The following is a 22,813-nucleotide window of genomic DNA, read 5'->3' on the forward strand; positions in this document are numbered from 1 at the left end:
TCTGCCTTAAATGGAAACAGTCGGCATGCCAGCACGGCCGAGGTGGAAATTCTTGCTTGGCGGGTGAATGACGTATCTGCCGGGGCGTCCCACCCCTCAGGACGGCTGGGGAGTGGGAGAGGGCGAGCATTGCCAACCTTGCTCGGTAGGTTAAATACCCACGGGCTGGGCATAAAGCTGTCTTTGTTTGGAGCTGTGCAAAAACATTATCTCTGTGGTTTGTCGGTGCAGAGAACTCTCTTAGTCCGATTGTATAAATGGGGACATTGAGACGGACGGAGAAGGCACTGCGGCTTCGGAACAAGTGTTTGGCAGGAGGAGGATGAGGTCTCGGGGTCTGGATGCTGAGGGTTCACCTCCTGCTGCTGAGATGTATCTGAGGGTCCAGTTTAAACTATGGGGCACACTGGGAATCTCCACTTCTGCGTCCTCCTTGCCCCACATCCAGCCTCTTCCCCTCTGAGTTTATACACGGCGGTTCCCTAAAGAGCACCGGCTTGGTTTTTTGGAGAGTGGACGGTCCGGGTCCTCCCCCATCCCACTGAATATGCACAGAAGACGCAAATACAATGAGGCCGTGGACTAGCATTTATTCTGACCTAATTGAAAACTTAATTATTCTCTAAGGACTCAAATGACTTCAGCTGAAGTCAGTGGTATCTAGAGCACAGAACACATGGTTTTGGTTAAACAAAAGGCCCTGCATACTTTTGGGGCTTGTAATAGAAGTACCCACCCAGGAAACAACCAGGAATTCTTCTTCTTCAAATCACGCTTCAGCTGATTTTCAGCATAGGCAGGCCCTGACTTCTCCAAGGAGAAAACCAGGTTTCCATTGTTCAGCACAGCTGGGTGCACAAGCGCTCGCTCCACCATGACTGTGGTCACCAAAGGGAAGATGCTTCCCAAAGATCCACATCTTGAGCGGGTTAGCTACGGCTCTGCCGATCCCGTTAGACCCAAGGAGCCTCGGGATCCCGTTAGACCCAAGGAGCCTCGGCTGCCTTCCTCCAAGCCCCGGGGCCGATGATGACACCGGTGAGCTGGTCAGCAGCCCTGTTTGCTCCCAGACTTTCAATGCATTGAGCCCTTTCCCCTGGCGAGCAGGTTTTTTCCTGGCGAGCAGGTTTTTTTCCCGGTGAGCCGCTTTTTTCCTGCAGCACTGCAACCCGCTTTCAGGCTCTCACCTGCGGTTGCCTCTGCCTTGGGCAGTGCTAGAAAAGGACCGTCACTCACGAGTTATTCATCCGCAGCCTCCGGTGAGTCACGGCATCTCTGAGGAAGGGAGGGAGGCTGCTTGAACCCTTGGGCTGTTGAATCCTGCTAACACACACCAGGATTAGTTAGCTCGGAGTTCAGGGCTAGGAAAAGATTAACAAGTCACCATGTCTCTGCCTCAGTTTTGTTTTGTTGGAGTAATTTTTCTTACACACTACCCAGATAACCTGACTGCAGAAGAGCTGGTTGTGTAAGGGCAGAAAGTCCAAAGGTTTAACTTTTTAATTTTTTTTCCCTTTCAGCTCAAGTTCCCCCCACACACAAGAAAGAAAAAACAACAAACCAGGGGCGGAATTTCCCCGCTTTCCAGCTCAGAAGCAAAAAGATGACTGTTTTGCAAGACAGGCGAGCGTTTTGGCAGAGCCGTGCTGTGCCTTTGCACCTTGTGCCGCCGTGGCCCCTCCGGCAGCGGCCAGGATTTCTCACCAAGGCATATTTGTGTAACCCCCTTTTTCCTGGGAAATAAAAACCTGTGGCTTTGCTCGCACAGGTCGCTCGCACAGTTTTGCTTGCGCAGGTGGCTGCGGCGTGATGGGGGGAAAAAATGCCAGGCGGAGAAGCGAGAACACCTTGGGAGAAGCATTTCTGATGGCTCCGATCTGATTTGGGAAGCTTCAAAACCAATTCTAGCACGGGGGGGGGGGGAAAGGAAAAAAGACGTGCTAAAACATAAAAAGTGCTGTGAAAGGGAAGTTCAGCTTCCCCGGCAAAGCGGGCTGTTACCAAGCCCCACACTGAAACCCTGGTGCGGTTTCTCGGTGGTGGCAGGAGTACGAGGAGGTTTGGCAGAGAAGCCTGCCCTGGGCCAGCCCTCTTTGTCGTCGTCGGAGTCGTGAAGGTCGTATCATCGAGGTCGTAGTCGTAGTCGTAGTCGTCGTCGTAGTAGTGGTAGTCCTCCTCATCATCATCATCATCGTCGTCGTCGTCCTCCTCCTCCTCCTTCTCCTCCTCCTCTTCCTCCTCCGCCCCCCGCCGTCGCTATATAAGCGCGTCCGCCTCGCCGCACCGCACATTGCCCCATTGGTTTCACCCAGAGCTGTTCGTCCCGTCGTGGCAAAGCCGTGCCCGGGCCTGTACCGAGCCGTGCCCGGTGCCGGGCTCATCCCCGAGCTGTGCCCGGTGCCGCGGCCGCCGCGCTCCGCTCCGCTCCCCGCCCCGCTCCCGCGCAAGATGCGCTCGGCGCTGCGCGGCGCGCCCCGAAGGCGCTGCCTCCCGCTGCTGGTGCTGGTGCTGGTCACGGTGCGTGGGGCCGGGTACCGGTCGTGGGGATCCCGGGTGGGTGCCGGGGGGGACCCGGGGACCCCCGTCGGTGTTGCCCGGTGCTGCCGCGGCATGCCCGGGCTTGCCGCGCCGTCGAGGGGCATGGTCTGCCGGGCTGGGAGAGGGTCCTGCGAGGGGGGGCGAGGTGGGGAGGGGGCAGCAGGGGTGTTGGGGGCTGCCCTGGGGCTGGGGTGCGGGTCCAGCCAGGTGGGGGGGGCTGTGGGAATGGGGGGCGCCGGTGGGTGTAGGGGAGCAGGGGGCTGGGGGCTCACCTCGGGGAGAGCAGGGGATTGGGGGGGGTCCCCTTTACCAGCGATTATGGGGGGGGTGTCGGGGAGTAGGGGCTTACATGGGTCAGAGGCTATGGGGGGGAAGCTGGTCCAGAGGCCATGGGGGGAGCAAGGGTTATGGGGGGCTCACCTGATCTAGGGGCTGTGGGGGCTCACCTGGTCCAGGGGATGTGGGGGGGCTGGGGCTATAGGGGGGCTCACATGGCACAGGGGCTGTGGGGAGAGCTGAGGCTATAGGGGGGCTCGCATGCCATAGGGGCTGTGGGGAGAGCTGAAGCTATAGGGGGGCTCGCATGCCATAGGGGCTGTGGGGAGAGCTGAAGCTATAGGGGGGCTCACATGCCATAGGGGCTGTGGGGAGAGCTGAGGCTATAGGGGGGCTCACCTGGGCAGGTGTGGGCTGGGGGGTTCACCTGGGCAGGGCCCCTGGGCGGGGAACAGGGCTGTGGGGGCTCACCTGGGCAGGTTTGCAGGGCATGGGGGGGCTGAGGCTGTGGGGCAGGGTAGAAGCAGCAGCGTGGAGGTGGGACGGGAAGGGTGATCTCAGCCCTCCTGGGTGTGGGGCAGCGGGCAAGTGCGCAAGCGCTTGGCTGGGTGGCCGTGTGCACGGTGTGAGGGCCGTGGGGCTCGGAGGGGCCGTGGGGCTGGAGGTTTGTCCTATGGCGCTGCCTGTGCCGGAGGGGATTTCCGTTCCCTTCGCTTCCAAACCTTGTTTGCCATTCCGTGTCGGGATCTTGTGGCAATGCCAAGACTGCACGGGATGTTTGAAAGTATCGGGGTGGGATGCGGGCAGCTCTGGGCTGCCTGGTGCAGGAATGCTGCCTCTCCAGCTTCCCCAAAGAATGTCCAAACTCTTAGCACCGCTGGCTTTTAGGACAGAAAATCCTACCTGCGCGTATCATATTTCCTCATGGATTGGGCGTTGCTATAGAGCTCGGAAATACCCAAAGTCTCGTCTCACCTGAAGTCAGTGGGATCCTGCCCTGAGTTTTATCCCAGGGATCCTGCCCTGAGTTTTATCCCGGGGCTGGCCTGCCGTCCCTGCCGCCACGAGGGAGGCCAGCGGAGCCGTGGCCGCGGGACACGTGGTTGCTGCTCCCGCGCTGGAATTGCTATCGCTGAAATCAGCACTGCCCGTAACAGGTTTTAAGAGAGTCAGCTTCTCGTCCAGTTCCTTTCCTGTACTGTTTATGAGAGTTTATTTAGACTTGCCTGTTAAAGTCAAGCCTTACTAAACCCATCACCTAAGGGCACACTCTTAACAGCCTTTTTCGTTTACTTTTTTTTTTTTCCTTTTTAATAAAAGAAAAGGGGAGGGCGAACTGATCGGGACTAATGATGCCCCACGTGATAATCATACGATATTGTGGCTGCAGTTCCTTCCTCTGCTCACCAATGCTTGTTGCATCATGCCTGGACTTGGGCCACGGGCTCCCGGGGAGGAATGCCACTGGATCTCTGTGTTTGCGGGAGCTCAAATTCCATCCGTGGAAAGTTTTGGGGGGAAATCCCCGTATTCGTCAGACCTGTGCCCTTGGATTAGAGGCGTGTCGGGTGTCTGCCTGGCACCTCTTTTATCCCTGGTCCTTAATACTCTTGGCTAAGAGCCTCTCTTGCTACAATCAAGGGCTGCGTATTGATGCTGTACGGATGTTCGTTGGTGGTCGGGAGTTCAGCGAGGGGTCTGTCTTCTGCTGTCGGGTCCGACTCCTTCCTTGGGATCACTTCAGGAGAAAAAACAAATCGGGGATGGAAGAAGGGAAAGTTCAAAGCTTCATGCTTCCCAGAGCTTTTTTCCCAGACCTGCTCATCCAGAAGGAAGTGGCTTTTAGCTGATGAGGGTATTGGGGATTCCTGTGCCTGGTAATTCCTCTGCCTTGAGGCAACGTTGCTTTCTTGGGATGTTTACTGTGGGTGAAAACCACTCTTGAATACCATTGCGTCTAGCCCAGGGCTCCCAGCCTGGTTTCTCCCCGCGCTTTGCAAGGCTGGTAGGTTAGTCAGGAATGGCAGCCCTCGCCTGCCAAGGGCTCTGTGGTGGGCTGGCGTACTTGAACTGCACTTGCTGGGGAAGGTGGTGCGGGCCGATAACCTTATCGTGGGCTTGTGCAAGCGCTGCTGAGTCGTTGTTTCATGAAAAGCAATGAAATCCTGTGCCTAAGGGGCCTTTCCAAACAGCAGATAACGCTGTGTTGTTGCTCTGATCACCTTCGTGGCCTGGCAGAGTTTGAATGGGGTAGAAAGACTTTGTTTATTCCCCCGTGGGGACGGTGAGGCGGTGGGACAGGTTGCCCAGCCTCAGTCCCTGAAGACTTTCAAGACCACAGTGGGTAAAGCCCTGAGAACTACTTGTGGCTAGGAGGTAAAAGCCAGACTTACCTCCTAAGCTGGATAGAAAAGCACTTTTATAACCTTGCAAACCCTCCCAGCTGGAGAAAGCAGCAGCGGGAGATGCGGAGCCAGAAGCCATTGGAGGGATGTGGATTTGATTCCTCCAAGTCAGGGTCTGGAGATGGCCCCGCTCCCGGGCTGGCCGAGGCTCAGGGGGTCTGTGCCGTGGTGGCGGTGGGGGATCACCCTCTCCGTGGCCCGGCTGGCTCCATGGTATTGTTTGTGGGTCTGCGTCACCCTCTGCAGCCCCGTGACCGTTGGACCTGCTGCGGCCGGTTTTGGTGCTCACACCCTTCCTTGTACAAGCGCGGGAAGTGTCCAGGGAGGAGGAGGGGGGATCGGCTCTGTAGATGGCCGGGCTGGCTCAGGGGACAGCTCAGGGAATGGCTTGCGTCTCTATTGTTTCAGCTTTTCGAGGCAGCTTCTGACTCACAGAAGAAATATTTGCTTTAAGAGGCAGGTTTCATGCCCTGCATACTGGAGGGAAAGGGGAAAGTGCCTCTGCCAGAACTGTCACCGCTGTGCAGCGCGCAGCATGGCCGGGCATCGTCCCTCCCTGTAACCCAGGGTAGAGGGGCAGGGGCTGGAGGTAGGGGCAGGTTTGTATCCATTGATATCATGGAGCAGCTGTGCCCTGTGCTGGTTGAGATGCCAAGGGCACTGTCCCCTTCGGGGACATGGGGTACCCAAAGGCCCCCCGAACCCTGATGGGGCGAGTGGCTGTCCCTGTCGAGCATCGTCCCCCCGCAGCTGGAGCGACCCAGCCGGTACAGAAAGAGCTGAGCCAGCAGAAAGGTGCGCAGTGAGCTGGCGGGCGGAAACGGGGCCGTTGGCTTCCCGATCCGCAGCAAGATAACGGGGATAATGCGGAAACGCTGGAGGCCGAGCTGTCCCCTGGGAGCCCGGAGCAGCCCGGGTGTTTCTTGTGGGCACGGGAGCCACGTACCAGCCTTGACACGGGGCCGGTTTCCTCCCCACAAACGCCTTCCCTGTTCCTCTTCCCTACCCTTCCATTTTCTTCGGTGCTGTTGGTTCGTGCACTCAGAAATTGGGGAAGGAAAGGGGGCCTGATGTTATCCTAAGGAAGCGTTAGCGAGCCTTTGCCTTGCTGATAACCTGGCACGCAGGAATCCCTCTGCAAACCTCCTCCTTATACTTTGCCAAGGAAATAACCACCCTGGTAGGGGGAAAGTGCCCTTCACCTGCATCAAGGGGAGGTTTGGCCGCCAGGTCCAGCGGCTCTGAGCCATCCCAGAGCTTCTCTCCCGCTTTGCCTGAGCACCCCGGGCAGAGCAGCTCTTGCCCTTCTCTTTCTTCCCTTGCCCCGTGGACTTGGGGTGGTTTTTAACCTGCGTTTTTCTGTATTTTTTACCAGAAGACTGCGTTGGGAGCTGCTGCAGCAGTAGCGCTGGATAGGAGGGACAAGGTGGATCCCTTGGACCCAAGCAGGGGAGGGGAAGAGTTTTACCAAGTCCAAGACAGCGATCGCTATTGCAAGAAGTGCCCTGCGGGTAAGATGGTCTCGAACCTCGCACCATGTGCAGCCTCGCTGTGTTTCTGCCTGCAGACCCAGCGCGTCCTTGCTCCTTGCGAGGAGGCCGTGGGTGCTCTGGCTCTCCCCTGCTCCGCTGTCGTGAGATCTATGGGCTCATTATGTGAATGTTTTCCTTTTGATGGTTCCTAATTTCCCTCTTAACTGAACTGACAGCAGAATCGACTCCCTTTCTGCAAAGACATCTCTGTCCTGCGCTGTATGTTCACAGATACACCCTTTCTTTCTCCTCCACCCCTTCTTGCAGGCACCTACGTTGCAGAGCACTGTAAAGAGCAAAATGGCTCCAGCAAGTGTTTGCCATGTAAAGATGATGAATACATCGAATACCCAAATGACTTCCCCAAGTGCCTCGGCTGCCGGACGTGTAGGGAAGGTATGAGCTGGTGCGGAAGAGGGCGATGCTGGCTGATAGCGCGGGCTGGGTTCAGCTGACCAGAGACCTCTCTATTTAAGAGCACGGTCACCTGCAGCACCCCCAAAGAGCGGCTCAGGGTGCGGGGAGCAGGCTGGGTCTGGAATTGGTGTAGCGGCTTGTGCCAGACCTATGTCTCCGTTCAATGCAGCGTCCCTTGTGCAAAGCTTGGACACGAGACCTCCATCCAGCAAGGACCAGGAGGACTGGGCTCGTGGCAGCGTTGTAGGCTGCTCGTGGAGCTTTGATGCGAGCATTGCTTTTCTCTTGGGCATGGTGAGGTGTGGGGCAGGAAAGCGTAAGGCTGAAACTCCACAGCAGAGAGTGACTTGGTCTTCCCCAGGCTTGCAGGTCAGCTCGGGTTGTTAGCCGCGTTAACGAAGGAAGCGGGTTGGAGGAGCGTGGTGCGGAGGGGCTGGGGTAGAGCTGCCTCTCCTCTCGCCTGCAGATCAGGTGGAGCTGAGTCCCTGCCGAGCCGTCAGCGACACGAAGTGCGCCTGCAGGAACGGCACCTTCTGCTCCCCGGACCACCCCTGCGAGATGTGCCAGAAGTGCCGGCCCCGGTGAGCTGGGTGACGTGGTGGGTCCCGCCGGGATCTGTGCTGGGAGCCCCAGCCGCTGAGCCTGCCCCGTCTCTCCCCTTTCCCAGGTGTGCCAAGGACGAAGTGGAGCAGGCTCCCTGCACGCCGCACAGCGACCGCCAGTGTGGTCCTTTCACCGGCACCTTCTCCAGCTCCTCTAGTAAGCGGGGGGCTGCTGGAGGAGGGGAGACGGGCTGAGGGATGGAGGTGTGAGCTGCTGCCGCTGCTGAGGAGCCCAGGAGCGGCTCCCCACACACCCTGTTTTATCCGCTTTAGGCAGCTTGATCGTGACCATCGTCCCGGTGGTGGGAGCAGTTGTGGTCCTTTTTCTGCTCTCCATCTTCGTCTGGAAACGCTGCTGCCACCGTTCCCCAGGTGAGCACCGGGTGTGGAGCGCTCGCCCCGGCCGGGGGCTCTGCGTGGGTGTGGGCTGGGTGGGAGGAGGTACCTGCCTGGGGGAAGAGGCATCGCAGCACTGTTTTCATCTTCCAGGAGATGGGCGAGACCTGAGCGGGAAGTCCTGCAGCGTGGTGGTGAGTTGCGGGGGTGGCAGGGGGGTGGCGGCTCTGTTTGCCAGGCTGGGGTGAGGTCCCCGCCCTGCTCCCCACTTTGCCTGCAGCTCCTGGGAAGGCTGGAGGAGCAGCAGGATGAGTCTCGCCCCTGCAGGGATGTGGTAGAGCTGGGCCAGCAGAGGAGAGTCTCTGCTAGTGCCCTGCTGCACATGGGGCACTTGCAGCCCCCTCTCCAGTGCCGTTATCGCTTCCCTGGCAGAGGTGCCGGCACATCCAGGGTCCCTGGTGGGGACCCCGGGTTAAATGGAGGGCTGTGCTGTACCGGAGCCCCTGCAAGCTCAAGATGAGCAAGCGAGCCGTGCCCTTGAAACCACGGCAGGATGGATGCTGCTGCCGTAGATGACATCCCTGAGGGGCGCGTGTGAGCCCTGCCCTCCCAGGACTACCTGACTCGGCTGGTTTCTGCTTCTCTCCTGCTGCAGGACTACCTGAGGCAGCGGCTGATGAGGTACCGGAGTGGGAGTCTGGGGACGCAGGACAATGTCCGCAACGAGCAGTTCTGCCAGGATCAGCTGCTCCCCAGGGCACCGGGTTCAGTGACTCCCAGCGCTCCGGGGCTGGAGGTACGTGAGCGTGCCCCTCTGCTCTGTCGTGCTCGCCCGAGGTCTGACGCTTTCCTTTGCCTTCGCCAAGCTGATCAGCTCGGGGTGGCTTCCAGGGCTGGACCACAGTTTCTGCACGGAGATGGCAAAGGGTCTCTTGTCCTTGTTGTGGGTTCAGGACTGCAAAATCTCCTTGTTGCAGTCGGCTGCCAGAGTCCTCTGCAGATTTGATGCTGATGCTGAGCAAACAGACAGCTCTCCTCTCCGTGGCCAGGACCCATGAGGCAGCTCTCTGCTGCTTGTGGTCTGCTGTCATCCCAAAGCTGGGGAACGATGGATGTCCTGGGGGGGGTGTGGTGATCTCCTGCCCCAACCGCCCCTGGAGAGAGGGAGAAGGTCTCCAACACCACCCCCGTTAATGGGGCTTGGGGACAGCGTTTGTGCTGGGGCTTGCTGAGTGCTATAGGACGTTGTCTTTGCAGGTGATGGGGCCGACGTCATATCCCAGGAGGAATCTGGTTCCAGTGCAAGGAAAAGACCCCGTTATCCGTAAGTGTTGGGGCCCAGGGGATATGGGGGGGGAACGGGACAGGAAGGGGGTGAACCTGCGGGATGAGCTTTCTGGGCAAAATCCTTTCTGGCCCAGCTGTCCGTGCTCTACCCCGTTCTCTGAGCTTTTCCCTTCCCCCCTCTAGTTCTGCGACGCTCTTTTGACATCTTTGCCCAAGGAGTGCCCTGCAAGGACTGGAAGAGATATGGCCGAGCCCTTGAGCTGCTGGAGAACGACATTGCCCTTGCGGAGATGAACGACAAGTTTTCGCTGGAGCCCTTCTTCCAGATGCTCAACACGTGGCTGAACAGACAAGGGATAAACGCCTCTGTGAACATGCTGCTGGAGACCCTGCACCAGATCAATCTCGGAGGGATTGCAGAGGACATCTCCTCCAAGCTGGTCCAGCAGGGATCTTTTCAATACGAAGTGAGCTGAGGAGCAGGGCAGGCCCTTCATCTCCCTCCCGCTTCAAGCTGAAGCTATGAATACCTCTAAGAACACTTGAGTTTTATCTTTTTATAGCTCTTGTGTGGCTCTTTTCTTTTTGAAGCCATTGATAAGCCTCGTGGTCCTCTCTGCTGAAGCTATAGGCTCGATGTCGGTGCTTCCTTAGGAAATCCAGGCTGGTGCCTTGATTTCACTGGGTCAATGCAAAGAGCCTAAAACTATTGCAAGCTGCCTCTGGGACCATCTCTTGGAAGCACTGGTACTATACGGACGCCTTCAGGATCAGTGCAGAGAAGGGCCTTTGCAGGATGTAGGCGTCCCTGTGATTTTTAACTGGATCATCCTTTTTTGGGGGGTTCCTGGCATCATGCAATGGCTTCTGCTTGTAGAACATCTCTAAGCTGGCTAGCAAGCTTAATACTGTATGCTTGGTGGGCAAGCATTAACTGGGGTTTTGGGTTACTTTCTCAAAGCTGTTGACTGAATTGCATTTTAGCTGATAGTGGTTCTGCTTGCTGTTAGGAATCAGTTTGAAACTGGACTTTTGAGAGGAGGGTGGGAATGATTTACTCGTTCTGTGATCACTAGGGCTGCCTAAGAAAAGGGTCAGCGCAGGGAGCAAGTGAGCTCCTTCTCGGAGCGGGATGGGGAAGCGTGGGCAGCAAACTATCAGTGTGCCAGAAACCTCCTTCTCCATGCCCTGGGCCAAATCGGTTAGTTCCCGTTCCCTCGGCCGTGGGGTGGCTTTGCTGTCCCCGTCTGTCTCCAGCCAGCATGGAAAGGTGAATGCACTGAGGTCTGAGCATGACTGTGAGTACCCGCCATCCATCCTCGAGCCGCATAGATTGCTTCTCAAACACTTTGCTCTGGCTCTCACACATAGCTCAGGGACAACTTGGCTGGAAAAACTAAAGCATTACTTGAGCTGGCTCCACGTGCTGCCACCCCGGTACAGCCCAGCCCAGCAGGACCTTCCCCAGCACGCCGGGAGAGCGCGAGGGGCATCGCCAGCCCCCCTCTGCAGCCAGGGCTGCTCCCTGCTGCGAAGCACCCGTCCCTTCCGCTGCTGCCCCTTCTTCCTCCCTCCTCACCAACACTTGAAAAATCCTGTAGATAGAACACAAGCAGCAGTTTGTATTTATGTATTTATTTAGTAATTGTAAACGTGTACAGATATTAACTTAAAACCTAATATAAAAATAGTAGTTTTTTTTACTATGCATGATTGTGTGTTTTTTATACAGAGCTCTGGCCCAGCCAGTTTACTATTTCCACTTTTTACATGTCTTTTTATGAAGGAAGAATAAACTTTAAAAAAAATCCTCCTCATTTCTCCTCTTTTTTTCCCCCTCGCTCTGCCATAATGCTGGCGATGGTCTGTTCTACGTTTCAGTGGGCACCAAAGGAGCTGGACCAGATGCTCGGCAGCCGCTCCCTGTGGCACTGGGGACCCAGCCCACGGCGTCAGTGCTCTGCCACGCCGGCATCCTGCCGGCATCGGTCCCCACCAGCGATGCCTCTGCCAGGGAAAGCCCTCAGCAGTGAACCTGGGCTCTGCCTTTACGCCTATGCCATGTGTCCCGTGCTCTTTAGTCACCTGCAAAAGTAGGAGGCTGAAATCTCAGTCCCTCGAGCGCGCAGGGGCTGGGACCCTGGGGCCAAGCGATGCTGCTGACCCCCGTGCTGGAGCTGCTGCTGCTGGGGGGCTGCGGTGCTCCCCGCTCTGGCTACACCCAGCCAGGGCTCTGCGTGTTGCAATAGCTGCGTTGCAAATCCATGCAGTGCTTAGTGAGGAAAGGGCTCTGCGTGCCCCAGAAAGCCCCCTTGAGCTGCCCGCCAGCCTTTGCACTGCAATTGGGCTTATCGATAACGCAGGTCTGGGGCAAGTGCTAAAAGCAGGAGCTTTCGGTGACCTGCCAGGAGGCTTCGTGCCGGAGGTCCTGTCGCAGGCAGCCCCAGCGTGCCTCCCAAGCATGCAAACCTGGGCAGGGAGCTCCTGCAGAGCCAGGCACATGCAGGATTTAGTGCCGGGACACGGGGGCTCGAGTCCTGGCCTGGGGAAGGCAAACAGGACTCGGAAGCAGCGGCGAGTGCCCGGATTCGAAAGGGAAAGAAACTTGTCGTCCTACCTGCTCGCTGGTGCTGCAAAGTGTGAAAACACCAAGTGTAAGCTCGCTGGAGCCGCAACCTTGCTCCTGCATCCATGGCCGAGGATGAGCATGTGAAAAGAGTGACTCCAAGGTGCTCTACCGAGGCCAGCCGGGAAGAGGAGCAACGCGGAGCAGCAGGGAACGCCAGCGGGAGCATCCCTACCCGGAGCATCCCTAGGTGCTTGCTCCAGCATCAGCCTCTTTGCCAGGGATGGGCTCAAAGGCGCTTTCTCCTTCCCGGCTGGGGAGGGCGAGCAGAGTTTTGGGTCCCTCCCTGCCTGACCATCCTGCAAACCCCCCGGGGCAGGCAGCTCTGCGCTGCCTTCTCCTGCCACGTACCCGCTGTGTTTGTGCACCTACAAGGACCCGGGTGGGACATGCCAAGTTAGTCCGACGGTAAAGCCACCTCGCAGCGGCCAGGGTTTAGCTGATGGCTGGATCCTGCAACGCTTCGCTGTCCCTGTCCATCCCGGGAGCGCTGGGGGGGGGGGTGCTGGTGTCACCCCAAGCAGGGCACAAGGATGCCCCGTGTCCAGCCGCTTCCTCCCAAACACACAGGGACCACGCTGGGCTTTTAAAATACCATTTATTACAATGGAGCCTTCCAGGCTAAAATCCCAAGCCAAGGGCCTGGGGTTGGTTTCTGCTGTGGCAGGTTGGGGGGGGGGGGAGGTTGGGATTGGGGTTTTTTTTTTTTTTTTTGCTTTAAGTTTTCTTTTTAAACAAAAATGAAAAGCTAAGAGGCAGGGAGAAGAGGGCTCCTGTCCCCTCCTGCTCCCCAAATTAGGACAGACCCCACTTGTGAGTAGAAGGAGGGATGCTGCAGTGCCTGGAGGCATTTGGGGACCGGGGTCCCCTGCACTGTGCCTGACCCTGCTGCAGGTCAAAGGGGGTGGCAGGACCCCCACAGCGGCTCCGAACAAACCGTATCCCGCAGCTTCTGGTTACAAATTACAAGTGGAAGCGGGATGGGTTTCTTCTTCTTCCTCATGCTGCTGATGTTCAAAAAAAAAAAAAAAAACCCCCAAAAAAAAAAAAACCAAACAACAAACCCCAAAATAAACCCACAACACAGCCCTCGTGCTCCTGTAAACATGAGTTTCTCCTGCTGCTCGGTCTCTGCCGGTCCCGCAGCGTGCTGGCAGCCGCGGCGTGGGCAGAGCAGGGCTCCAGGAGCGTCGGGGGCTGGCGCCCGACCCCGAGCCTCTCCGCAGGGACAGGCCCCTGCTACCACCGTCTCCTCTGGGGCTTCGGCCGGTGGCGTCCGCTCCACGCCTGGCGCTGGGGCAGGTCATCCCACCCTTCCTCCTCCTCCTCCTCCCCGTCTCCTCCCAGGGATGCTGGAGCCAGGGCAAGGACGGGCTTTCAAACCACAGCCGAGGAGGAGGAGGAGGAGGAAGAGGAGGCTGTGGCTGCCGACGATGAAGGAGGGGAGGAAGGGGAGGAGGAGGCGTTCCAGAAGAGCCACCGCCTCTTGGGCTGCCGTTTGAGGTGGAGGTAGTCTTCCTTCTCCCGCTCCTTCTTCGCCCGCTGGTAGTGATCCTCCTCCTTCAGGTACCACACCGGCGGCCAGCGGTGCTTCTCAAAGTACTCCTGGTTCTCTGCAGGGAGAGGGGGGGTGAGGACAGCACCGGGACCGCCAGGACCCCCGTCATCCCGCCCCAGCCCCCGCTCACCTCCCGACATGGCCTTCATGTCCCGGGGGAACTTGCGGCAGACGTTGTTGTAGTTGGTGCAGATGTGATGGAGGCACCAGTCAGCGAGCTGGTAGGCGCAGTGGAACTGGAAGAGACGGAGACCGCGTCAGAGGCACCACGGCACAGATCAGCGGCAAAGCAGGAGGAATTCGCCCTATTCCTCCATGGACATCCAAGCCCAGACCTGGTTGGCCTCTCTGCCAGGACAGCATCATCCCCCGGCGCTGCCGGACCCCTCTGCGTGGCATCACGCTGCACCTCGCCCCCTCCCCAGCCCTGCCAGCACGGGGTCCTGTCCTACCTGAGCCAGCTCCAGGAACACGAGCACGTCCCCGTCGATGTCCACCATCATCTGTGCTGCCTCCATCAGACCGGTGACGGTGTACTGCTCTGTGGGGGGGACACACAGGGTTACGGGGCGGCTGGGTCAGGGTGGCGGTGGGAGCGCTGGGCTGCCACCGAGCTTGGGGACAGTGGGGGGGACGCTGTCCCGCTGCAGCCGCCCTGACTCACCGGTGAGAGCCACCAGATGCGGCAGGCAGAGACGGTTGGCAAGGATGATGAGCTTCATGTCGTCGAGGTCGGGGCTGGAGCTGAACTGCCCGGTGTAGAGGTACTCCAGCACTGCCCGCATGCAGCTCTTGCTGGTGTAAGGAAGTGCCACCTGCGAGACACGCACCGGCCGTCACCCCACGGCCGTCCCCAGCTGTCCCCCCCTCCCGGCACAAATCCCAGGGTCCCTCCTCACCTCGTTGGTGGAACTCTCCACAAAGGGGCCGCCGAACATCGCAGCCATCCAGTCGCAGCTGGAGATGAGCAGGGGCTTGTGGGCACTGATAGCACCGTCATCCAGCACGAAGGTGACATCTGGGGACAAGCAGAGGGATGCTACCGGGAACGTTCCCGTCACCCAGGGCTCAGCCACCCCCTGCCACAAAATGTCTTGCACCAGGGGCAGCAGAGGGAAGGGGATATCCTGGCATATCCTATAACTTGTCCTAAAGGTCTCTATTTTTTTTTCCCCAGCGTCCCCCACCAGCACAGAGGAGCTCAGGGAAGAGTCCCAGAGGGGCTCCGGCTCTTCCGAGGGATTTTCCCAAGGCATATCACGACACTTTTGAAAGCAAAGGGGAAAACCCAGGAAGAAAATGTCTCGCCAAGCTTGAGTCCTTGGGGGAGCTGAGAAGGACAACGGGGATCTCCTGCCCCCCCTACTCTGCTCTCCACCCCGGACCAGGGCTTCTCCCCGCGGTGTGCCAGGGGCCAGCACGCATCTGTGCCCTGACAGTGACGGCTTGACCACATCAAGGTCCATCCCCATGAAACAAATTCAGCCAGAAGGAGGCTGGGACGTTCACAGCCCTGCCCGGAGGTCACCCCACAGCATCGCGGCACAAGCTGGTGGCACGTGATGCTCGGTGGAAAGCCGGGGCCGGGGAAGTCCTACCAAGGGCACTTTGCTCCTCGTAAATCAGATGACCCTGTGAAAATCTGGGCCCGGGAGGGAAGGAAGTTGCCTTTGCTGCTTTCCCGTAAATAAACAGAGCTGTCAGGCGGGCTGGGGAGCAGGAAACCCTGCGGAAGGGCCATGACACTCACACTTTCTGGGGGGGGGGGGGAAAAAAAAGCTACGAAAATCCCAGAAACGCAAAGTGTGACCAAAAACCCCGGGGAAGGCGAGCGAGCGCCTGCTGACTCACGGCACGGCCGCCCCACACACGCACGGGGCAAAGCCAGGGGCTCCGAGCCCCCCGTCCAAGGGAGAGGGGGTGCTGCGGATGGTCCTCCCCCCAGCCTGGAGTCCTACCTGAGAAAGTCCCCTTGGCCAGGCATTCCTTCACCCGGTTGGTCCTCCGGACGTGGAAGGCTTTGGTGATCTCCTGGTTCATGAACGCCTCGTTGTTGAGGATGTTGGCCACCATCATCCGGAGGTCGAACACCTCCAGCAGCTCAGCGATGTGAGCAATGTGCATGAGGTCCCGCTCATTCTCATCCAGCTCCCCTGTGTACAGGTACTTCAGCACGGCCCGGAAAGGACCCGGCTGGATGGAAGCATCCATCTTCACCACCACCATGAGCTTGGACTTGTAGGTCAGCGGGTCTTCTGCCATCTCCTCCTGGATGCTGGTGAAAGCCCGGCTCCAAGAGGAGAGGTCCCTTCCCCGCCGCAGCCCACGCTCCCCGTTCTCGTAGCGGTTGCCCCGCAGGATCCCATCACTGGTGGAGGCTCTAAGGCACGGTTTTCGCTGGCCGGATCCGGCCTCCTCGGTGCTCTCGCAGATATCAAAGCTAGCGGCTCGGAGGAGGAAATCCCGTCCGTGGTGCCTCTCCTCTTGGTGCAGCATCCGCTCAGCGGCTGCGGTGACGGCCACCCCGAAGCCGTGCCCCGTGCTGCTCTGCTGGTCCTCCTCGCTCAGGTCCATGAGGAACAGGTCGTAAAATTTGGAGGAGGAGGTGGAGAGGTAGATCTTGTGTGCGTAGATTTTGATCTTCTCTTGCAGCACCAGGATGACGTCCGCGCACAGGGGGTCCTCCAAGAGGTGGGCTGGGCGCTCCTCGTTGTTGGAAGGGGGGTCTGGGACGATGATGATGGGCGGAGGGGGCTTGGGGGGCAGGAAGGGGGCTTGGAGCAGGGGTCGCTGAACATTGCGAAGGTGGGACTTCCAGAACTGCAAGTGACGGCGGGAGATGAGGGCGGCACGGATGGCATTGTCGAAGACGTCCTTGATGCCAAACTGGGCCACCACGCTCGTCTCATAATAGGGGATCCCCAGCTCCTTGGCTACCTCCCTCCCCTTCTCCGGGGGAAGGATCTCGTTAGGTTTGATTGGCCTGAAAAAGAGGGGAAATAATGAAGAGACCTCTTCAGATGCATGGTAAGGAGAAAGCATTGGGCAGGCACGGACACCGGGGCACAAGAGTCTCACCTGGCCAAGGGACGCCGTGCCCGGTTGACGGCCTCCAGGTCGGCGTAGCGCAGGTCGAGCTGGCAGCCCACCAGGATGACGGGCGCACGGGGACAGAAGTGCTTGATCTCTGGGTACCACATGGTCTTCACATGGTGCAGGGAGTTGGGGTTAGCGATGGAGAAGCACAGAACCACAACGTCGGACCTGTGAGGAGAGCAGGATCAAGGTCCAGCTTGACGACGGAGCCAACCCCACCGTGTTTCGGCATTGCCCTCCCTCCCTGCCCAGGGCAGCGTGAGGCTCTGCCTCTCCCCTACCTGCCATAGGCAAAGCGCCTGTCTTTGTGGTGGTCACCAAAGGTGTCCCAGAGCCGCAAGGACACGCTAACATCGTCTACCACATCCCGGGAGCGCTCCAGCACCTGCAGGAACAGAAACACCATCCAGCTCCCGACTCCTTGAGCCCTGCAAGAGCGGGGCCGTCCCCACCACATGCAGGGCATGGGGGAGTAATTCACAATCCCCCCACGGGGAGGATGCAACTCCATCTCCTCGGGGTCCCCACGGGGCATCTGTGAGCCGAGCCGCCCCAGCATCCCCGCCCCGCTCCCCGGCAGCCCTCACCTCCTGGCAGACGCGGTACTGGTCGATGGCCCACACCGTGGGCACGTGGGTGGCGAGGAGCTGGTACTGGGTCAGCGTGGCGTTGCAGGCGCGGGCACAGATGAGCCGGGTCTTGCCCACCGCGTTGTCCCCGACCACGACGCACTTGATAGTTTCTACGTTTGGCCTCTCATAATCCATGTCAGAATCCATTAATTGGGACCTGCAGGGGGAAGAGGGGGTCAGCAAACACGGCCGGGATGCGTCGGGGGGGGGGGGGGGGCTGTCTCCGGATGGGACGGGATGCCGAGGGGAGCGAAGCAACAAGATGATGCTGCTACTCTCTGGGAGCTGCCAGCCCCTCGCAGCACGGGGGAAGCTCTGCAGCTCGGCAGCCGGCAGCCCCAGTGAAGGCAGCGAGCGAAGGCAGCTGCCCACCCCTCCCCGGCTCACGCTCCCCGCCAGTCCCCTTTAAAATTTAATGTTCTCGTGGCAGCGTGCGTTGCTCTGCCGCGCGTCAGACACATGCCCTGCGTTAGATTCGACCCTCCTCCCTCCCCGTCTCTCCGGCCCTGGCTCATGCTTGTTCATGTGAGATGAGGCTTTTTTTTTTTTTTTTTCCCCTCCTCCTTTCCCCTTTCTCCCTCTCCAGCGTTCGCAAGCGAAGCTTCCAGATCTGTCCGACCGAGCACGCACCCGGGCACTGCCAGCCTCTCTGGATGCCTGTCTCAGGGGAGCACCAGGTCTGTCCCTCGACACCGACCTGCCTTCTTTTCCCACCCCGTTCCCTCCTGGAGGGGATATTTGCTCCCAGCTAAGAGCAGCAAAGGAGAAGAAACTCATACGTTTCCCGGAGGCTCGGCGGCTGTTGGCTTCGGGAAGGCTCCCGGCATCGCTGGCCTCCCAGGACCAGGCACGACCCGAACCCTCCTGAGAGGGAGGTTGGTGCTCTGGGTGCTATGGGTGCCACGAAGCCGAAGCGAAGTGCCCGTACCCTGCAAGCAGACGTGCCCAGGTGTCCCACCCTTTGCCTCTTCAGAGCCCCAGAGTCTAAATCAGCCCGAATTAACTCATGGCAGCATTAAGCCAAGGGTTTACGTGATTTCCAGGGAGAAGAGCAGGGAGGAGATTGAGGGAAGGGGAGAAGGACAAAAAACCCCTCACATCCCCATTGCTCTGAAGTTCCCAAAGCCGCAAATCTCTTCCCCCTTGTCACCCCCTCCTGGCACCGGCCTCCCGAGCTGCTATAATAAACCACCAGCGCAAAAGCTCAGTGAGCTAAAATACCCGGTAACGATGGCAACCGAGCCCTGCACGCGGGGACCAGGGACGCAGCTCCCTAAACTAGCAGCCTGGCAAGGACTTTCCAATGTTAGCACCTCCCTCCCGTGTGCAAGCTCTCTGAGCACACCTGGCTACGCCAGCCCGGAGGAGGTGGCACGTGAGAGGGCTCAGCACCGTGCGGGATTGAGCCACAGGCCTTGTGGGCAAGCGTAGGCAAAGGCGGGTGGCACAAATCCAGGTCGCTTTAGGTGCCAGCGCTTAAACATCGGCTGGTCCCAAGGCAAAACTTCTCCGAGTAGTTGTCACCGCATGCCATGTCCCCTCCATCCTTTGGGATGCGGGTGATGCCGTCTGCTGAGGGCATTGCAAACCAGGAATAGGAACCTCCTTGGGCTCTGCACGGCGAAAAGGAGTCAGGGCAGGTTGTCTCCTTCCTCGTTAGCCCCTGGAAATTCGTTTCCATCTCATGCATCCCATTCTGCCACCGTCCCCGGTCCCCTGCTCCTCCCGGGGGAACAGCTTTGCTCTGTAGGGCCAGGAGATCTCCGGGCGGGTTGGTAGTGCTCGGGGAGCTTCGCTGCGGTTATTTTTAGGGCCAGCCGTGCTCCCAGGTCGGCTGAGCTCATTCAGCCGGTGGGGGGGGAAGGCACATGGAGATGACAACTGCGGTTGGCAGTTTGGATGCTTGCCCCGCGTGGGGAGCTCGGCCTGCACCCAGCTGAGCACCGGGGGCTTGGGAGCCTGCTCGGAAAGTCCGTGGCCCGAGGGAATTAAGGGATAAATGCTAACGGGCTCAGCGCCTGTGATGAGGAAAGGAAGAGGGGGACAGCAGCGGGCACAAAATGCAGGCTCTGAATAAAGCAGAAGCACGGTGGGGAACTCCGGTGGCCCCACGGGGGTGGCTCACAGCCCCCCACCCACCAGACACCACCCCGGGAGGGGGCTGAGCCTCTCTGCAGGGACAATTCCAGCAGCACCATGCCACCACCACCGCAGCCCCCCTCCCGCCATCGCCCTTCTCCGGGGGACAGCTCCGAAACCCACCGGAGAGCAAGAAATAACCCAAGGTGCCGAGACATCGGAGTGTCCCCCCTCCGGCAAAAGCCCTTCCCTGGGGAGCAGGGCCGCTCCGGCCAGCAGCCCCCCCAGCCCCGCTCGCCACAGCCCCCCCCCCCCCCCCCCCAAACCACGGGCACCCAATTCACACATGCCCCCCCCTCAAGGAGAACCCCCAAATTGCTCCTGCCAGGCTGCCCAGCCTGCGGTTGCCAAGGCAACTGCACCATCACCCCGGGAGCCGTCGCCTAGCAACTCCCAGGCTGCAAATCCTCCATCCCGCGCCTCGCCAGGGGAGCAGAGCCCCCAAACCGGGGGGAACCGGCCCCGAAACGGCAGCAACGCCCCAAAATAACGCGGCACCTCCCGGCCCCCCCCCCCCCCCCCCCCGGCTGCTTTGGGCTGGGGGCGAGATGGGGCCCGGGCGGCCCCGGGGAAGCAGCCGGGGCTGTGCAGGCCGCGGCGGGGAGGCGGTGCGGGAGCGGGGCCCCGAGCGGGGCTGCAGCACGGCCGGGCCCGGCCACGGCAGCGGGGCCGGGGGCCGCGGCGGGCCGGGGGCACCGGGAGCGGGTGCGGGGCGTTGCAAGGGGGTCAGGGGTGCTGGGAGCACCCGGATCGGGGGTGCGGGGCATTGCAATGGGCCCCTGGGTGCTGGGAGCACCCGGATCGGGGGTGCGGGGCATTGCAATGGGCCCCTGGGTGCTGGGAGCACCCGGATCGGGGGTGCGGAGCGTTGCAAGGGGGTCGGGGGTGCTGGGAGCACCCGGATCGGGGGTGCGGGGCATTGCAAGGGGGTTGAGGAGCACCGGGAGGGGGCGCGGGGCATTGCAAAGGGGCCGAGGGTGCTGGGAGCACCCGGATCGGGGGTGCGGGACACCGCAAGGAGGCTGGGGAGGACCTAGGCCGGGGGTGCGGGGCATTGCAAGGAGGCTCGGGGGTGCTCGGAGCACCCAGGCCGGGGGTGCGGGGCATTGCAAGGCGGCGGCGGGTGCATCGCGAAGGGGCTGGGCCCTCGCCGTCCCCTGCGCCGGGCCGGGCGGCGGGGCAGGATGCGCGGAGGCGGAGCGGGGCACGGCGGCGGGGGGGGGATCCCCGGTACTTACACCAACACAGACGAAGCGGTGGCTCCCAGGGGCCGGGGCCGGGCTCGCCCCTCCGGACATGGCCACGGCGCAGGTTGCGCGGCTCGGCTCTGCGCGCCTCGGGGCCGCGCTGCGCGGCTCAGGGCCTGGGGCGCGGGGGCCCATGCCGGCACCTCGGCCTCTCCCCTCTCCGCATCCGCGGCCCGCTGCGCTGCGTTGCGCGGAGCCCTGCGCGCTGCCCGGCGCTGCGCGGAGCCCTGCGCGGAGCCCTGCGCGGAGCGGCGCGCTGCAGTCGGGGCCGCCCCGCCTTTCATTCACAAAAAACAAGCGGCCCCGCCGAGGCCCCGCCCCCGCCCCCCCGCCGCCGCCCATTGGCTGAGAGAGACCGGGGGGGGGTACCCGAGGGGGGGGGGGGGGGGGCTGCTGGCGGGCAGCGGGGCCGGGGCGCCTCGGCGGGGGACTCCATCCTGCCCCGCATGGGACCCCCATCCTGCCCCTAGCCCGCCCCCGCTGGGGTCTCCGTCCTGCCCCCCCCATCCTGCCCCGCATGGGGGACCCCCGTCGTGCCCCCCAGTCCTGCCCCTCGCCCTCCCCTGCACGGGACCCCCACCCTGCCCTCCCTCGTCTGCTGCATCCTCCCCCTGCATCGCCCCTCCATCCTCCCTCCGCACCCAACCCGCCCCTCTCTCCCCCCCAGCCAGCACCTGGCTCCTGCCCCCCGGGAAGGGGTGCACCCCCTGTACCCCCCTCCTCTGAGCACCTTTCCCCCTCCCCTTGTTTTACGGGGGTTGCACAGGGCTGCCAGCCCCGGGGTCCCAGCCGGGCCACGCGCGGTGCCGGTGGTGCTGCCAAGCCAAAAGCCCGGCTGAGGATGGGGCTGTGCCGGGGGAGACCCCTCGCACGGCTGCTCACAAGCCCCAGCACCCCCCCCGGAGCACCCCCAGCCCCTTGCAGGGCTGGTTCTCCCGGGAGGGCAGAGCTGACCCATCCATCCCTGCTCTCCGAGCACAGGCCACACGCTGCAGTACTGCCTTGGAACCCCAGCCTGCAGCGCTCCTCGCAGCCCCCTCCTCACCCCGCGGCCCCCCCAGGGCCGCCCCCCCAGCCCTGCCACCCCAGGGCATAAAAAAACTCAAGAGTCATCTTTGCAGCGTGGCTGCCGGGAAGGCGTCCGGCGCGCTGGCCCCGCTGCTCTGACCCCGTATATCCGCATCATGTGACGCCTCGCCATCCTTTCCCAAGGCTTTCTGCTGCCTTTCCCCCCCGCATCGCCTCCGCCGAGCCATGCTAAGCTCGGCCCCCCCCTTCCCTTCCGCTCAGACCAGGCCGGCCAGCAGCCCGCGGCACGGCCGGCACTGATGCAACGCTGCATCAGCCGGCGTCAAAACCTCAGCGCTCACCTCACCTCGCACCTTTACATCACGGCCCCGGCAGACGCCCGGCACGGCCCCCCATCCCAGCCTCCCGGCATTGCCCCCCGCCTCACCTAACTCGCAGGACGGGGATCTCTCTCTCCATAGCAGAAGGAGACGGAGTCACTTATTTGGGGAGGGGGGAGCCCTTTGGCTTTCAAGCCGGGCATAGGCAGCTCCCAGCGCTGCCTCCGTGCCCGCACCGGGACCGCGAGCCGGCAGCGAAGCTATCGGCTTCACGGCGAAGCTATTTATTCCCCTGCAACAGGAGCTGCGAGCAGCCGAGCTGCAGCTTTGAGCTTTCTTCTTCTTGGAGTGGGTCACGGGGAAGGAACACGTAAAGCTTGTTTGCCAGCCGCATGATTTGGCTTATTTGCTCTCTTGTAGCAGGTGCTTAATTGTGGCATAAAGAGTTCCTGGCAGCTTTCTGGGCAGCCGAATTCCCGCCTGCCCCCCTCCCTGCTAGGCAAAACAAAAGCACAATTGTCACTTGCAGTCGAAACACCCGGGCTGCGGCACTCGCACGGGCCCCTTTCCCGGCAGGAAGCTTTGCCGGGAAGAGAGAGCCGGTGGCGGGAGGCACCGGGGAGGGCACCGGGGAGGGGAAGGGGCTCGGGAGCACCTACAGAGTACGTGGCCGCTACTCGCAGCCCCTCTGCTCCGGGGGAGGAGAAACACAAGTCTCAGCCGAGTCGCTGCATCCCACCGCTCCCCAGCGAGCCCACGCCGTGGCATGGTAT

General features: G+C 60.9%; 2 protein-coding genes and 1 long non-coding RNA gene across 3 annotated transcripts; 2 read left to right on the forward strand and 1 right to left on the reverse strand.

Annotated features, from left to right (window-relative positions):
- Nucleotides 1–1,953, forward strand: LOC142420029 (uncharacterized). The gene is made up of 2 exons (XR_012778678.1): nucleotides 1–145; nucleotides 1,521–1,953. It is a non-coding gene; the product is annotated as an uncharacterized LOC142420029 (long non-coding RNA).
- A 241-nt stretch (nucleotides 1,954–2,194) lies between these two features.
- Nucleotides 2,195–11,194, forward strand: LOC142420024 (tumor necrosis factor receptor superfamily member 10B-like). Its single transcript, XM_075523488.1, has 10 exons — nucleotides 2,195–2,517; nucleotides 6,598–6,730; nucleotides 7,019–7,147; nucleotides 7,635–7,749; nucleotides 7,836–7,927; nucleotides 8,044–8,142; nucleotides 8,260–8,300; nucleotides 8,762–8,902; nucleotides 9,364–9,430; nucleotides 9,577–11,194. The coding sequence occupies exons 1-10, from the start codon at nucleotides 2,449–2,451 to the stop codon at nucleotides 9,867–9,869; spliced, it is 1,179 nt and encodes a 392-aa protein (XP_075379603.1). The 5' UTR covers nucleotides 2,195–2,448; the 3' UTR covers nucleotides 9,870–11,194.
- A 1,546-nt stretch (nucleotides 11,195–12,740) lies between these two features.
- Nucleotides 12,741–20,976, reverse strand: RHOBTB2 (Rho related BTB domain containing 2). Its single transcript, XM_075523482.1, has 10 exons — nucleotides 20,683–20,976; nucleotides 17,261–17,462; nucleotides 16,955–17,058; nucleotides 16,656–16,841; nucleotides 15,536–16,560; nucleotides 14,477–14,595; nucleotides 14,242–14,392; nucleotides 14,030–14,118; nucleotides 13,708–13,813; nucleotides 12,741–13,632 (listed from the first exon to the last, which is right to left on the reverse strand). Exons 1-10 carry the CDS (start codon nucleotides 20,973–20,975, stop codon nucleotides 13,397–13,399), a joined length of 2,511 nt encoding a protein of 836 aa, XP_075379597.1. The 5' UTR covers nucleotide 20,976; the 3' UTR covers nucleotides 12,741–13,396.
- Between the last annotated feature and the right edge of the window lie 1,837 nt (nucleotides 20,977–22,813).

The sequence above is a fragment of the Mycteria americana genome, chromosome 23 (genome assembly GCF_035582795.1).
Source record: "Mycteria americana isolate JAX WOST 10 ecotype Jacksonville Zoo and Gardens chromosome 23, USCA_MyAme_1.0, whole genome shotgun sequence".
Lineage (NCBI taxonomy): Eukaryota > Metazoa > Chordata > Aves > Ciconiiformes > Ciconiidae > Mycteria > Mycteria americana.

What these genes read in the sequence shown, in the direction of transcription:
- LOC142420024 (XM_075523488.1), top strand. Translation starts at nt 2,449, where the DNA reads ATGCGCTCGGCGCTGCGCGGCGCGCCCCGAAGGCGCTGCCTCCCGCTG. An exon ending in CTGCCGGACGTGTAGGGAAG is followed by an intron (nt 7,148 to 7,634) that starts GTATGAGCTGGT and finishes TCTCGCCTGCAG; the next exon opens with ATCAGGTGGAGCTGAGTCCC. An exon ending in AGGAAAAGACCCCGTTATCC is followed by an intron (nt 9,431 to 9,576) that starts GTAAGTGTTGGG and finishes TCCCCCCTCTAG; the next exon opens with TTCTGCGACGCTCTTTTGAC.
- RHOBTB2 (XM_075523482.1), bottom strand. Translation starts at nt 20,975, where the DNA reads ATGAAAGGCGGGGCGGCCCCGACTGCAGCGCGCCGCTCCGCGCAGGGC. An exon ending in AGTACCGCGTCTGCCAGGAG is followed by an intron (nt 17,059 to 17,260) that starts GTGAGGGCTGCC and finishes CTGTTCCTGCAG; the next exon opens with GTGCTGGAGCGCTCCCGGGA. An exon ending in GCACGGCGTCCCTTGGCCAG is followed by an intron (nt 16,561 to 16,655) that starts GTGAGACTCTTG and finishes CCTCTTTTTCAG; the next exon opens with GCCAATCAAACCTAACGAGA.